Source organism: Pteropus vampyrus, unplaced genomic scaffold, assembly GCF_000151845.1.
Source record: "Pteropus vampyrus isolate Shadow unplaced genomic scaffold, Pvam_2.0 Scaffold771, whole genome shotgun sequence".
In the NCBI taxonomy this organism is placed as follows: domain Eukaryota; kingdom Metazoa; phylum Chordata; class Mammalia; order Chiroptera; family Pteropodidae; genus Pteropus; species Pteropus vampyrus.
This window is the reverse complement of record NW_011889552.1, coordinates 199,434-214,033: the sequence shown is the minus strand read 5'-3', so window position 1 is coordinate 214,033 and position 14,600 is coordinate 199,434. Positions and strand designations below refer to the sequence as shown.

At 34.4% G+C, this 14,600-nt stretch overlaps 1 protein-coding gene across 1 annotated transcript; it reads right to left on the bottom strand.

The window, feature by feature from the left end:
* Window positions 1–5,770: 5,770 nt before the first annotated feature.
* On the bottom strand, window positions 5,771–6,714 carry LOC105309556 (olfactory receptor 5B12-like). Its single transcript, XM_011385741.1, is given in 2 exon segments — window positions 5,771–6,435; window positions 6,438–6,714. Coding segments are annotated over 2 exon segments (942 nt in total).
* Window positions 6,715–14,600: the final 7,886 nt, after the last annotated feature.

Here is a 14,600-nt window from a genome sequence, read left to right as displayed (position 1 = left end):
TATTTCACCCAACTGTATAGTCTCATTATCAAATAGCCTCCATGATTTTCAGAGTCCAGGCTAAATACTTGGTCAAGCCTGATAAGGTCTTCAATAAAGGATCCGTAATGCCAGAATTATTCTGTCACAAGTGTTCCTTGTAGTCGTGAGCATGTCCTGTTATCTCTATCTTTAAAATGTATCCCAGATTCATTCACTTGTCACCACCTGTAGTGCGACCACTCCAGGCCAAGCCATCATTTAGGTCATGCCTGGTAAGAACTGAGCCCCAGAATCGGTCACTGCGAACGTCTGGGAAAGGAAACCTGAGGCAAGATGCAGATAGGGGAGCTGAGAAATGGTGGAGCTAAGAAGTAGGTATTGAAGGATGTTGAAGTTTCTCTTTTCCAGTAGGTAGTAAATGTGTTCTGTAGACCACATCTTTTTAACCCTGACAATAATATCAGGAATGTAATGGGTAGCTGTATTGCCCTTCATGCCAGGTACTATTGTCCTAGTTCATACCGATTCAAATCCCTAATAGTCTGAATCCAAGCCTGAATACTAATAGAAACGATGCATAACATTGATAATGTATTATGCTGCCTTAAATTTTTTCTGTATGATCCAATATATCTAATATATAACTGAGCACATAATAGATAATAATTAAGGAGACGAAATGATTAAATAATTTCATAATTGTAAGTCAGTGTGGGGTAATAAAAAGTGCTTTTAGGACCAGACACAATATTTGAATTTCAGCTTTTTCACTTAATAGTTTGAACATGATTTCAAAATTCTCTGAAGGCCTTTTTTTTTTTCCCCAAAATGACAAAATGGAGATAATAACTTCTTTACACTTATTGGGGAAACTTTATTTGACTTACATGGTTACATATCCATTGCCTCTTAGATTGTACCTTGGAAAAGCCTTGATTTATTTATCTTTGTATTCATGTGCTTAGCACAGTGCATGGCACATATTACACAGTCAATGAATTTTTGTTGGGTGAATGAACTAGTGAAGAAATCATTGCTATTTCCATACAAAAGTAGCTCTGTAGAGAGAAATTTGCAATGAGAGATCAAACATCTCCAAAGGAAAATGCTCTGAGACTCTAGATGAAGAATCTAAAGGGAACAGAATTCACATGCATTTCATTGATACTTTCATCAGAATATATTTATACATAATAATCTACATTTATTCAATATAGTTAATGTCAATAGTTTTCTTAAAATTCCCCTTAGGATATACTCAGTGAAACATACTTAAATCAGAAGAGAAATGTATCTATTGAAATATAACAAAGAATAATATTTCATAAAACTCCTTTTTGTTGAATCAATAAATTTTTTACATTTACCAAATCTTCAACAAATAAACCCTCCATAAATTTGTTTTGAGTAATCTGAGTCTTGGAGAATTAATTTACCACAAATTGTCCTATAACAGTATCTTACAATTATTAGTAATAATTCCTAACACCTACAGCACTTAATATGCACAAATATTTTTCTAAGTGTTTTAAATATTAGGGCTCATTTAAGATAGAAAAGAATAGAAAGCAAAGATGCATTGAAAATGAAAAAATAAGTAGGGTTTTCTGAAAGTTTTTTTGGTGTGTGTGTGCGTGTGTGTGTGTGTGTGTGTGTGTGTGCGTGTGTGTGTTTGCATGCTGAGTGACAATGTAAATCATATCTTTCCTGTGGATTCCTTGTTCAAAATAGTCTAAAATCTTTGATCAAGAGCTTCTGAAAAGTCTGTATAAATTAACACATGAGACTAGACTTTAGTAATATAGAACCGTGAACTTCAGAATGTGTTATTTGAAAAAAATCACCATTTGTTCCTAATTCATTGAGATAGTCGTAACATCTGGACTCTAGCTAAACAACATGGAAGCATGAGAGTATTAAAACTTGGGATATTAGACATGAAAAATCCACAGGAATATGTTGCCCTTGTAACTTAATATAATACATCGAACACCACGATCTCAACAGACCATAGGAGTGAGCCGGAAATTTACCTTGCTCTACAAGGAAAATGACACAACTTCATTTATGATCTTCAAATTATTAGTCCCTCTCAAAAAGAAAGACAGGGTCCCATCGAAGTCCTTACTTAATGTCTGGTCGCAAAGATTTAAGTTTCCTAGAGGCTGGAAAATGTAAGGAAAAGGTAATTATTAGGTGAAGATTATAAAATATTCTTTAATCTGCCACACAGGGATGCTGTTGGGAGGACAAATAGGAGACATGCACTCTGTAAAGGCTGAGCAACTCCAAGAAAAGGTCATTGTACTCATGTGGACGACATCAGCTTAGGGGTTTATCCCTGACCATCGTTGTAGGCTCAGAGTGATATGCCAGTGAAATAAGTCCACTTAGTTAAAATGAACAACCTTTTACATTAAGATCAATAAAAGAACACCAAAAGTCCTTTCGGCATACAGACTGGTCCCTATAAAATGATGTCAGATAGAGTCATGTTGGGCTGTTAGAGTTTAATGACTGGGAACCAGAGGGATTTATGCATACGTGAAGTTGTCAGGGGACTAGGTACCCAAGAGAGCAGACATAGTCTCTCACTCCAGTCATTTAGAGAAGAAGCAATTAAGCTGTAGAGACTTATAGCTTGTGAAGGCATAGCACTGATGTACTTACATGACTCGGGGTTATTTCTCCTTCACAGTGCAGACGTCTTCAACAGAAGACATTCAGACGTAGCTTTCCTGATGACGGTCAGGCAGAATCATGAGAGGCATAACAGAAATCAGGCTGAGATGTTATAAAAGTTGTGTTGCCCCATGGTGACATGACTTCCTGAAATTCATGTGAGGAAGGTTACAAATTATGTAACCCTGTGCACTTCGATTCCCTCCTTTTTTAAAGGAAATGATGATAGTGCCGACTTCACATGGTTGTTATGAGGAGCATATAAATTAATATTTATCAGTCTTTAAAACAGAGAGTGGTACATTGTAAACTCTCATCAAACACTATAAAACGATTATGAAGTCTCACTTTTTTATTTTATTAAATTTATTGGGGGGACAGTAGTTAATAAAATTATATAGGTTTCAAGTGTATAATTTTATAATACATTATCTGTAATATTGCATTGTGTGGTCACCACCCAAAGTCCAATCTCTTTTTGTCAACATATGTTTGACACTCTTTATCCTTTTCTATGTACCCTCACCCCATATCCCTCTGGTAACCAATATACTGTTGTCTGTATCCATGAGTTTTTGTTTTTGTCTTGTTTGTTTGTTGCTTTCAGTTTTATATTCCACATGTGAGTCAAATCATATGGTTCTCAACTTTTTCTGTTGGACTTATTTCGCTTAGCATGATATTCTCAAGATCCATCTATGTTGTAGCAAATGGCAGTATTTCATCTTTTTATGGCTGAGTACTATTCCATTGTATATATATGTACGTCTTCTTTATCTAATCATCTATTGAAGGACACCTTTGTTTCCATGTCTTGACTACCGTGAATAATGCTGCCATGAATATAGGGGTACAAATGTCTTTACGAATAAATGTTTTCAAATTTTCAGATAGATATCCAGAAGAGGGATTGCTGAATCATATGGTAATTCTACTCTTAATTTTCTGAGAAAACTCCATACTGTTTAAAGTCTTACTCTTTTTGTCAGAAAACTTCCATTCGTTTTAAAAGAATATTTATTTTCTCTGGAAGAAATTTTTTATCCCTTTAAGACCTTATGAGTCACCACGAGTTAATTCCAAAGACCCTGCCACATAACTGTGGGGTTGAGGTGTGTGTTAGTAATTAGTGAACTGAGAAATGAGACAGAGAAAAATCAAAGTATGAACTGCTTGAGCTGTCGAGCAAATTGGAAAACAAGGATTTACCTGTAGCACATTTGGTTTACCCTCTGAGTTACAGACAAAGTTGAACAATCCTGGAACTCATAAAACACTCCACTGTATTTCTTTTTTAAAAATCAAATTTATTAGGGCAACGTTGGTTAATAAAATTATATAGATTTTAAGTGTACAGTTTCAGCTATTTTCCTATGTAGTAACTATAACATGGCCAACAGGAGTTATGACTTTTTTTTTTTTGATGCCTGTTACCCAAACTCTTCCTATTTCTGATAATTCCCCACTATTTGAAACTGAGCGGAAAGCAAAGAACTTCAGGAAATCAAATCTAAAGAATTAAAGAAAGTATGAGAATAGTGTCTCGCCAAATAGAGAAATCAATAAAGATATAGATTAAAAAAAAAATAGAAATTATATGTGGGCTATAAAACTGAAAGCGACAAACAAACAAAAACTCATAGACACAGACAATAGTTTAGTGGTCGCCAGAAGGAAAGGGGAAAAGTAAAAGGAGGTTAAATATCTGGTGACAGAGAGAAATTTGACTTTAAGTGGTGAAAAATCAATGTAACCTACATATGATGATTATTGAATTGTATACTTGAAACCTATATAATTTTATTAACCAATGTCACCCCAATTACTTGAATAAAAAAAAATAGAATCTCTTGATTTGAAAAGAAAAACAAAATACTCACTAATGTGAATCAATAACAGATTTAAACTGGCAGGGATAAAGTAAGTGAACGTTAAGACAGGTCAGTTGAGAATATCCAGCCTGAGAAACGGGAATAAAAAAGAATGAAGAAAAATAAACAGTCTCAGAGAATAGCGGGATACTACAAGAATATTAACATATGCCTAATGGGAGTCCAAAAAGGAGAGAGAGAAAAGGACAGAAAGCATATTTGAAGAAATGAATGTCCCCAAACTTCCCAAATTTGAAGAAAGGAATGGATGTACATATAGTTTTAAAAATTTTAACATAATAAGAATCAAAATATTAGCAGATTTGTACAATAATGAATTCATAGCATTTATATACAAATAAGTTATTAATACTATTGTCTTTTTTGGTAATTGAAAGTTAAAAATTAAATGTTATAATTTTATTTAAGTGAACTAAAATATGCCTTTATCATTCTTTTCTTTTTCCTACATTGTGTCATTTTTCTCTTATTATAATATAATATAAATATTTATATTATAATATAATATAAATATTTATTTTTAGATATGACTTATTAATACGGAAATTTTGCTAGGAAAATGATTTCCCATGTAACAGCATGTGTTTTCATTACAACCATAAACAAAGAATGAATAATAAATCTACACTCAAGAAACTTTGGAAGTATTTTCATAAAGTTTAAGTTTAAAAATATAAAATCTATTGCTTTTGCATATGTAAAAAGATAATGTGAAATAGGATTTTTGAAAACCAAACATACACGAGACATATAATATATATTATATATATTTCCTAAGTCAAATATTTATATTAAGAATGTGACCTCGGGCACAAAAATAATTGTTTTAGATGCTACTCTAACAATAGACTTATCACATGTACATCTTAACTAATTTCTCCTTCTGTAGGTATGTGGGTTTAACGAGTTTCCCATAAATGATATATGTGTGTGCATATGCTTATACGTACATGTGAGTGTACATGTTCATGTGGGAGTGTGAGTGAATATATTTACTAAGAAGAATTTAACAAATAAGAATTATGTATTAATAGGTGATTCTTCTGAACCTATTATTCCTAAGTATCATATTTTTTAAGACTTTTTTTGTAGGATTAATTAATAACTGGAGAAATTACCACATGGAATTAGAAATGTCATGGCTAGAATGGTAAATATTGTCCCTCAGACAAATCTGAGTTGTCTAAAACTGTCTTACTGTTGCTTTTATGTAATTAAAATATGACTCCTATGGAAGACTTTGCCTTCCCTACAGCCTTTTTAAAGGCACTCTTGACCTCTTTGTTCCTCAGGCTGTAGACCAAGGGGTTCAGCATGGGGATGACCATGGTGTAGAACACGGAGGCCACTTTGTCTGTGTCCATGGAATGGCTGGAGCTGGGCTGTAAGTACATGAAGATGCCCGTCCCATAAAATATGGAGACTGCAGTGAGGTGGGAGGTGCAGGTGGAAAAGGCCTTTTGGCGTCCCTCGGCTGAGTTCATCTTCAGAATGGTGATAAATATAAACAGGTAGGAGATCAAGATGACCAGGATGGAAAAGAGGTCATTGAAACCCACCACCAAGAAAATAACCATCTCACTGATGTGATTGTCTGAGCATGAGAGGGCGAGGAGAGGAGGGGCATCACAGAAAAAGTGATCAAGCACATTGGACCTGCAGAAGGAGAGCCTGAAAATGTTCCCAGTGTGGATGGAAGCATTCAGGAAGCCAGAGACGTAGGAGCCTATGACCAGACGAGCACACACACCTGTCGTCATGGTGGTGGTGTAATGCAGGGGTTTACATACTGCTGCGTAGTGGTCATAAGCCATTGAGGCCAAGAGGAAGTTTTCTACAGTGATAAAAGCTGCAAAGAAGAAGAACTGGGAGACACAGCATTGTAGGGGATGATTTTGTCTCCTGTGAGGAATCCTGCCATCACTTTGGGAGTGACAGCGGAGGAATAACCGAAGTCCACCAGGGAGAGGTTACTGAGGAAAAAGTACATGGGAGTGTGCAGGCGAGAGTCCAACAGAATCAGCTCGATCATGCCCAGGTTTCCAACCAGAGTGATAAGGTAGATGAGACAGATGATAATGAAGAGTGGGATCTGTAGCTTGGGGTCATCTGTTAACCCCACAAGAATGAATTCAGTCACCTCGGTACTGTTTTCCATGGGGCCTAATTGGGAATTATGTGACTGATCTGCAGCAATAAGAAAACAGAATCAGAATGATAAATGGAGGGAAGAATCTGCTGAAATCAATCATCGTGTGTACTCTGTGCCTTATTTCAGTACTGCAGTAGCCTGTTTCCCAGAGTCTCTGGATCTAAAGGATGGCCATGACAATAAAACACAGTTGTAAATTATTGATAGATGATAGAATATCCAGATAGAAGGATTTGGAGATAATGCATCCTAACCTCCTGACTTTATAGAAGAGTGAATTAAAATAAAAAGAAGAAAAGACTCATGTAATATTCTCAGATTAGTTGCTCAATGAGTTCAGACTCCCAATTTGAAGTTTACAGAACAATCACAAATTATTCTTTATATTATACTAGAATAGCTAATAAAATTCATATGAAATTAAATTAATTGTACTTCGATTAACTTTTTTTTATCTTTTCCATTGTGTCAAGATCAGTGGTATATGATAGCCAAAGATATTAAATAAAACATATCCTTAGCTTAAAATGATCTCAGTATAGCACAGTACATGAAATGTGTTATTTATCAAAGAATAAGAAACAGTAGAAGTTCATGTATAAGGAATAAAAACATCTAGAAAAAGTTTTTACTTTTATTACATTAATATAGTTCTTAACTTTTGCTCTGATCTGGAGCCATGTTAAAACCATGTCAAAAGAAGCATATCCTACCTCCTCCGTGAACAGAATCAATGAACTTGAGTAGTGTGCAACATCACTCAGTCTTCATTTTTTTTCTATCAAACTGGGTTGATAATGCAAACTGGAACTCTGTAAGTTGTTAGGTATTATGATTTGGACAGAGGGCTTGATTTATCTGGCATTAAAGAGGTGGATAAGATAAGATGGAGTTTCCAGATAAGGATGAAATCGAAGATTTGATAACATCACTCACGCCATTTGCTTTCCTCTCAATCTCCTTCTACTCTCATATTCTTCATATAAGTTCCTCAAATTTTTCACACAAGACTTCTATGCATTTGAGCAGCTATTCCAGCTGTGCCAAGTGAGAATACATTTATTTTCTGACTCACCTTGGATATTAACTACTGTGCTAATATTAGGCCCCAGTCCCCCTTACTCCCCAAATAAAATGAGAATAATAATATAGTCTGGAACTGAATATGCATTCAATAAATGTATCCATTTTTGGAAAATTTAAAGCGTAGATGAGTTTACTTTTGTCCCATTATTTTTCCATTCTCAGAACCTGAAAAACTATCACAGATAAAAACAATACCATTTTTTATATATTATCACTGATGTTATAAACTATATAAGGAAATTTTTTGAAGCCTACATAAAAATCCTATTATGGAATCTTCATTTATTTTTCTAAATCGAGATTCTTTCCAAAATGAAGTCTGAAAATTTTATCTCCTTTAAAATTTTAGCTAAATAATGTAGAGATTAAAAATCTTTAAAAGATTAATCTTACTGGAGCAATTAAATAGTTGATCTAGTGATGAATTTTACTCAATCATTTTTATTGAGTGGCTACTATAAGCAAGGTATTGTCGTATGTCATATATACTGGAATAAAAGGAAAATAGTAATTTCTATACTAGAAATGGAGGTAGATATAAAATAAAATGAATAGAAAATTATACAGTGTGCACAGACATTTTTAAAACACTGAGCGGGAGATAGATAAATTTAGAGATAGGTGGGTATAATTTTAAATGTGGTGGTGGGAGAGATTCATCCATAAAATTAAACTTTTCAGCAAATATCTAAAAGAAATAGGGGAACAGAGCTTGAGTTTGAGGAAAGAACATTCTAGGCAGAGGGGACAGCTTATCCATGGTGCTGGGGCTTGAACGTGCCAAAATTGTTCAAGGGACAGCAAGAAAACCAACAAGGTGGCAGTGGGAAAGGAAAGTTAGGTCAGAGTTACAGCAAGGTGAAGCTATAATGACCTCATACATTAAAGTCATTAGACTTTTATTCTGAATGACATTGGAAAACATTAGGATTTGGCCAAAAGGTGACAAAATCTGCTTTCCCTTAGGATCACTCTCTTAGATCTGTTGATGATTAAATTTAGCAAGATAAGAATGAAAGGTGCTAGAAAAATTAGGGAGCCTCTGTCATATGCCAGGTAAAAGGTGACAATTTCTTGGATTAAGATGGTAGTGAGAGGGATAATGAGAAATTATCCCCTTTGGGATATATTTCAAAAGTGGAGCCGATGAAATTTCCTGATATATTGAAAAAGGAGCATGAGAAAAAGAGAGGGGTCAATGCTGACTCTAATGTTTGCATAGTGATACACAGAATAGTATAAAAGAAGCAGAAGTTTGGGAAAAGGGAGAAAAGAGATTATTTCATTGAATTTGAGATTCCTTTTAGAAATTCAAGTCTAAATGTTGCGCAAACACCTGGATAGACGATTTGGATTTTAGAGAGGAGAACTGGCTACAACAGATTAATTAATTTGAACTATGTTGGTAATTTCTAATGACGCCAAGTACATATTAGCATTAATATATCATATTAAATCCACAAGACTAAACAACGTCACCCCCTCAAGAAAAGAGTTTAAACAGACAAAAATTAGAGCATTCTAATATTACAAGATCAAAAAGATGAGGAGATTGGTGGCGAGGGGAATATGGGAGAGAAAACTGCCACCACTTGAGGTGGCCTCAAGGAAAGCACTGTCCCAAGACCCAGATTTCAATTGAACCAAGTAGGTAATGCAGACTGTCAGAGGAAACATTCAGAACACATTGGGTTATCTTGATGACCGACTATAATCTTGAAAGAGCACAGTGGAAGGATTTCAGGAGTCGGGCAGGAGAGGAAGCCAGGTCAGTAAAGGAGATATACAGAGAGGTATAGACATCATTTTGTAGGAGTCAAGGCCTGACAGCAATCTTTAGCTTCATGTTGAGTGACACCATGATAAATGTGATGATGAGATTAGTTCTATGGGTCTCAAGACAAGGGTGGGGGTTTGAAGGCAATTAGACAGGTGAGGATCATGACGAAGTATGGAGAATTCTGGGCAGAATTCACTCCTGCTATTAGTGGTATATGTGGGCTACTTACTCAGAACAGGGTGACTAGGATACTCTCTTGGTTCCTTAAAAGACTGCTCACTTAAACCAATAGCACAGATACAGATAGCTCAAATTCTGGAAAAAACAACAACAACAACAATGTGCTGGGAATCATTTCAAATTTTTTTTACTAACTTTCTTCTCCACATATGAAATCTTAGGTTTTAATCCAACATCTTCCTAGAGAAAAAAAGAAAGTTAAAACTTGTTTAGTCTTGAAAAGAGATTAAGAATTAAAATGGTTCTTCAAGGCATTTATTGCTCTCCTATCTTTCTTTCCTCCACACATAGAAACTTCTTATGGAATGAACCACCAGACGGTACAAACTAAAAAATGCAATTTTCCTGACAAAATGCTCTCTGCTCCCAATACAAATCTCATGTGCTCTTCAAAGAATAACACAAGTTCCCAAGCTTCTTTGAAGACTTCCCAGCTCCTTTCTCTTCAGATACAATTATGCCACTATAATCAATAGAATTTATCACTTTGTTACTGTAAAAAAATTTTAATTTTATTATAAATTATCATTTTTTATAATGATAGTGGAAGTCATGTTTCACAGTGACTTAAGCTGTAATAGACGTGATTTATTGAGCATTTGGTGTGCTCCCATCACCAAGCTAGAGTCTGTGCTACTGAGTTAATCCTCATATATCGTGTGAGATGTTATCCCCAATTAACAGGTATGAAAACTGAAGATTACTGACATTTAGTTACTTGCTTAAGGCTGAAGAAAGTTGCAGAGCTGGGATTTTAAAGCCAAGGTACTTTGAATCTAAGTCTTAGCTCTTTATCAGAAGAAATATTACTTTAAACTTTTTACATTTAACCTAAACTGGACACAACAAAATAACTCATTGAGTTGACTTATCGATTGACTAAGTGATTCAATCTATCATTGGGAGTCAATGTGAATAATTAAAAAGCACACACTTGGGAATCAAATATACTTAACAGTTTGTGTGATATTGTGCAAATAACCTTCCTTTCTGGACTTTAGTCGAATAACAAGAACTGCGTCCACGAAAGTTTACAACACACTTCAACTCTCAAAAAAATCTCAAATAGTAAAAAGGGCACATAACTCTTTAGTAATACCAACCAATAAGCCATAAAAAGAGCTGAATGCTTCCATTCCTTCATTCACTCCTTGAACCTGTGGGGTACCAGGTTGTGTGCTAATTTCCAGGCCTACAGTGATGCACAAGACACATTCTCTGACCTCAGGATACTTAGTGGATTGAGACAGAAATGTAAACTTACGAATATTATGCATTATTCTAATTCTCCATTCCCAAGAGAGAGCACTGTTTTCTCATTTGCTTAGACCTGTGTAATGATAGTATAAATTATCTCATTTACACTATAATCCATCAGTCTTCCCATGTAATAGTTAATAAATGAAGTGTCCAACACCAGAAAAATCTCTAATGGCAGAATTAGAACTTACGGTCAGATCTATTTATTTCCATAATTAGTTATCTCTTTTGTAATTTAACAAATTTCCATTTTAGTTCACTTTGTAACTGATTTCTCAGCCTGATTTTTCTATTATTTAAATATTAATTAGCTCCCATATTACAATAAAATTTTATATTAATACTCCATTTGATTCTCTCAACTCTGTGATTAGTCAAAATGACTAATATTATCTTATTCTCTGAAAGAGAAAACTGAGGTTAAAATAGTTTAAATAATTTATTTAAAGTTGAACAAGCTTACATTTCGCAGACTCAAGGTTTTCGTGTGTTTTTTTGCTACATCGCATGATAAATCTACATGTTCTGGTAAGACCCCTACACTGTTTAGACATATAATCCCTGGTTGAATGAAACAGATACAAGAAATATTCAAAATATTCAAGCCTGAGCTCAGAGTAAATCAAAGGAGAAATCACTTTCTTGATTCATTTTTCTGACTACCTTTACCCATGCAAATTAATGCAGCCGGATTTGATTTAGTAGATTTATAGTTTTACCTTATTTCCTGAACAGTACAACACGCAAGTCCAGCACCTTCATATGTGAGTGGATCTCAAATCAGAAATATAGCCTGTGAAAAAAAAGGCAACAAGCTTTTGGAGTATTCTTCTTTAGTGTTTGGCCAAAATATTTAAAGTTCCTTAGAGGCAGAGAGAAACTGAAGGAAAAAATGCTATCGGCTAATAAGAAAGCTAGTCCTGGATCTGCAGCTCACTTTTCTTAGGTAAATCACTAACCCTGTTTAAACCTTGATACATTCAACTGTAAAATGGAAATAATGAAAAGGCAGCCCAATAACACCCACCCTGTACACTACAGCTATGATAAGAAACTAGGAAAATTCCTAAAATGCCTTATACTTGGCAAAGGGTGTCCGTCATAATCACAATCATCATCACTATTATGTGGGATTGTTTACCCTGGACATGGCTGCATACTCTTAGAAATGTCACAGTTTGGGAAAATGTCCTCGTGGCCACTAGACAACTATTAACAAATCAGATGAATAAAGGAATAGCTGAAGGAGCTTGGAGTCTTGGGCTGCACCCTCTAACACGAGGTCAAGCGCGATGATGTGGGTCTCCAAAGGTTAAAGAATGAAAACCAGAAAGGAGTTATCTAGTCATGGAAATCTCGAGGGACGAATACCTTGAGGGGTTACAAAACTCCTTAGCTCACCTAAGTAGAGAACCAGTGATTAAAGTGTCTGTGGGGATCCAGCTCTGCTTGTTGAGGGAGATCCTGGGTGTATTTGCACTCTTTACGGTAACCCTCTTTGATAATGCACAAACCGAGCCACAGTGTGACCTCCTTAAGCAAGACAAGTGGAGCTCAGGAATTAGCGTTTCACTTAATTCATCTTTAATGTTTGCATCATTGAGAAGAAATATCAATTCATTCAACTCTTGATTGATCCCAAATGTGTTTAGGCCATGATGATGAACCCTGACATGACAAACCCATGCAAAATAAATAGCATTCTTTCATTCGTGGCGCTTAAGTCTAACGGAGAAGATAGATACTAAACAAGCAAACACTCTGAGAAGCATATAATTACATGTAGAACAAAATGCCGTATATATGAATAAACATGTAATTATAAATAGTATATACTTTATGGGAAGAAGAGTGATGGAATCAGGGAGAGCTTTGATGTTAATATACTACTTTTGTCTTATTTCTGTAAGTTCATTATATACATATATATGTACTATATACATATACATATATAGACAATATACATAAACTTATAAGTTTAATATATATACAGTTTTTTGTATATGTACACATAGAGGGATAATATACATATACTTATAAATTGATATGTATATTACTTACATATAATCTGATGCGCATATGTATAAAGTTCATGAAACATTATATGAACATTTTACTTATCTCTAACTTAACTTTTTTTAAAGCAATTATATTCCCTCAGATATATTTTTGAAGGTAATTTTTATTTTGTTTTTTAAATAATTCTTTTATTTTTCAATTACAGTTGTCATATAATATTACATTAGTTTCAGGTGTACAATATGGTGATCAGAAATTTATATAACTTATGAAGCGATAAATCTAGTACCCATCTAACACCATACATTATTACAATGTCATTGACTATATTCCTTATGCTATACTTTATATCCCATGACTATTTTGCAATTACCAATTTGTACTTCTTAATCCCTTCCCCTTTTCACCCATCCTCCAACTCCCCTCCCATTTGGTAACCATCGAACTGTTCTCTGTATCTATGAGTTTGTTACTATTTTGTTTATTTTGGTCTTTGGATTCCACATGTAAATAAAATCATACAGCATTTGTCTTTCTCTGTCTGAATTACTCCATTCAACACAAGACCTTCTAGGTCCATCCATGTTGTTGCAGATGGCAAAATTTCGTTCTTTTTTTTTATGGTTGAGTAATATTTCTAACAACTTTTTGGTAGATTTTATTTTTAGAGAAGTTTTAAGTTCCCAGCAATATTGAGAAGGAGGTGCAGAGATTTCCCATTTACCCCTGATTCCACACATGCATAGCTTCCCCGTTATTAGCATCCCCCAGAGTGGTGCATTTGTTACAACTGATGAACTCACATAATCACACAAAGCTCATAGTTTACATTAGGGTTCACTTTTGGTGTGGTGCATTCCATGGGTTTGGATAAATGTGTAATGATATATATCCATCATTATAATATCATACAGAGTATTTTCACTGCCCTAAAAATCCTCTATGCTCTATCTACTCATTCCTCCCTCCCTCACTCCTAGAAACACTAATCTTTTTACTGTACTGTGTCTCTGTAGTTTTGCCTTTTCCAGAAGGTCATATAGATGAAATCAGACAGTATGTAGCCTTTTCACAGGCTTCTTTGACTTAGTAGTATGCATTTAAATTTCCTCAATGTATTTTCATGGCTCGATAGCTCATTTATTTTATTTTTTTGAATATTTTTATTTTTTGAATTTTTATGAGTTTATTTTTTGAATTTTTATGAGTTTATTTTTTGAATTTTTATGAGTTTATTTGAGCCAATTTGATGACATATGTCAGGGAGCAAGCTCTCTTTCATTTCTTTTTAGCACTGAATAATATAGTTCATTGTCTGAATTACCACAGTTAATTAATTAATTCAGTTACTGAAGCACATATTGGTTGCTTCCAAGTTTTGACAATTATGTATAAAGCTGTTTATATGCTTATATATATCCTTGTGCTGATTTTTGTGTGGACTTGAGTTTTTAACTCCTCTGGGTAAATACAAAGTAATGCAATTGCTGGATTGTATAAGAGTATG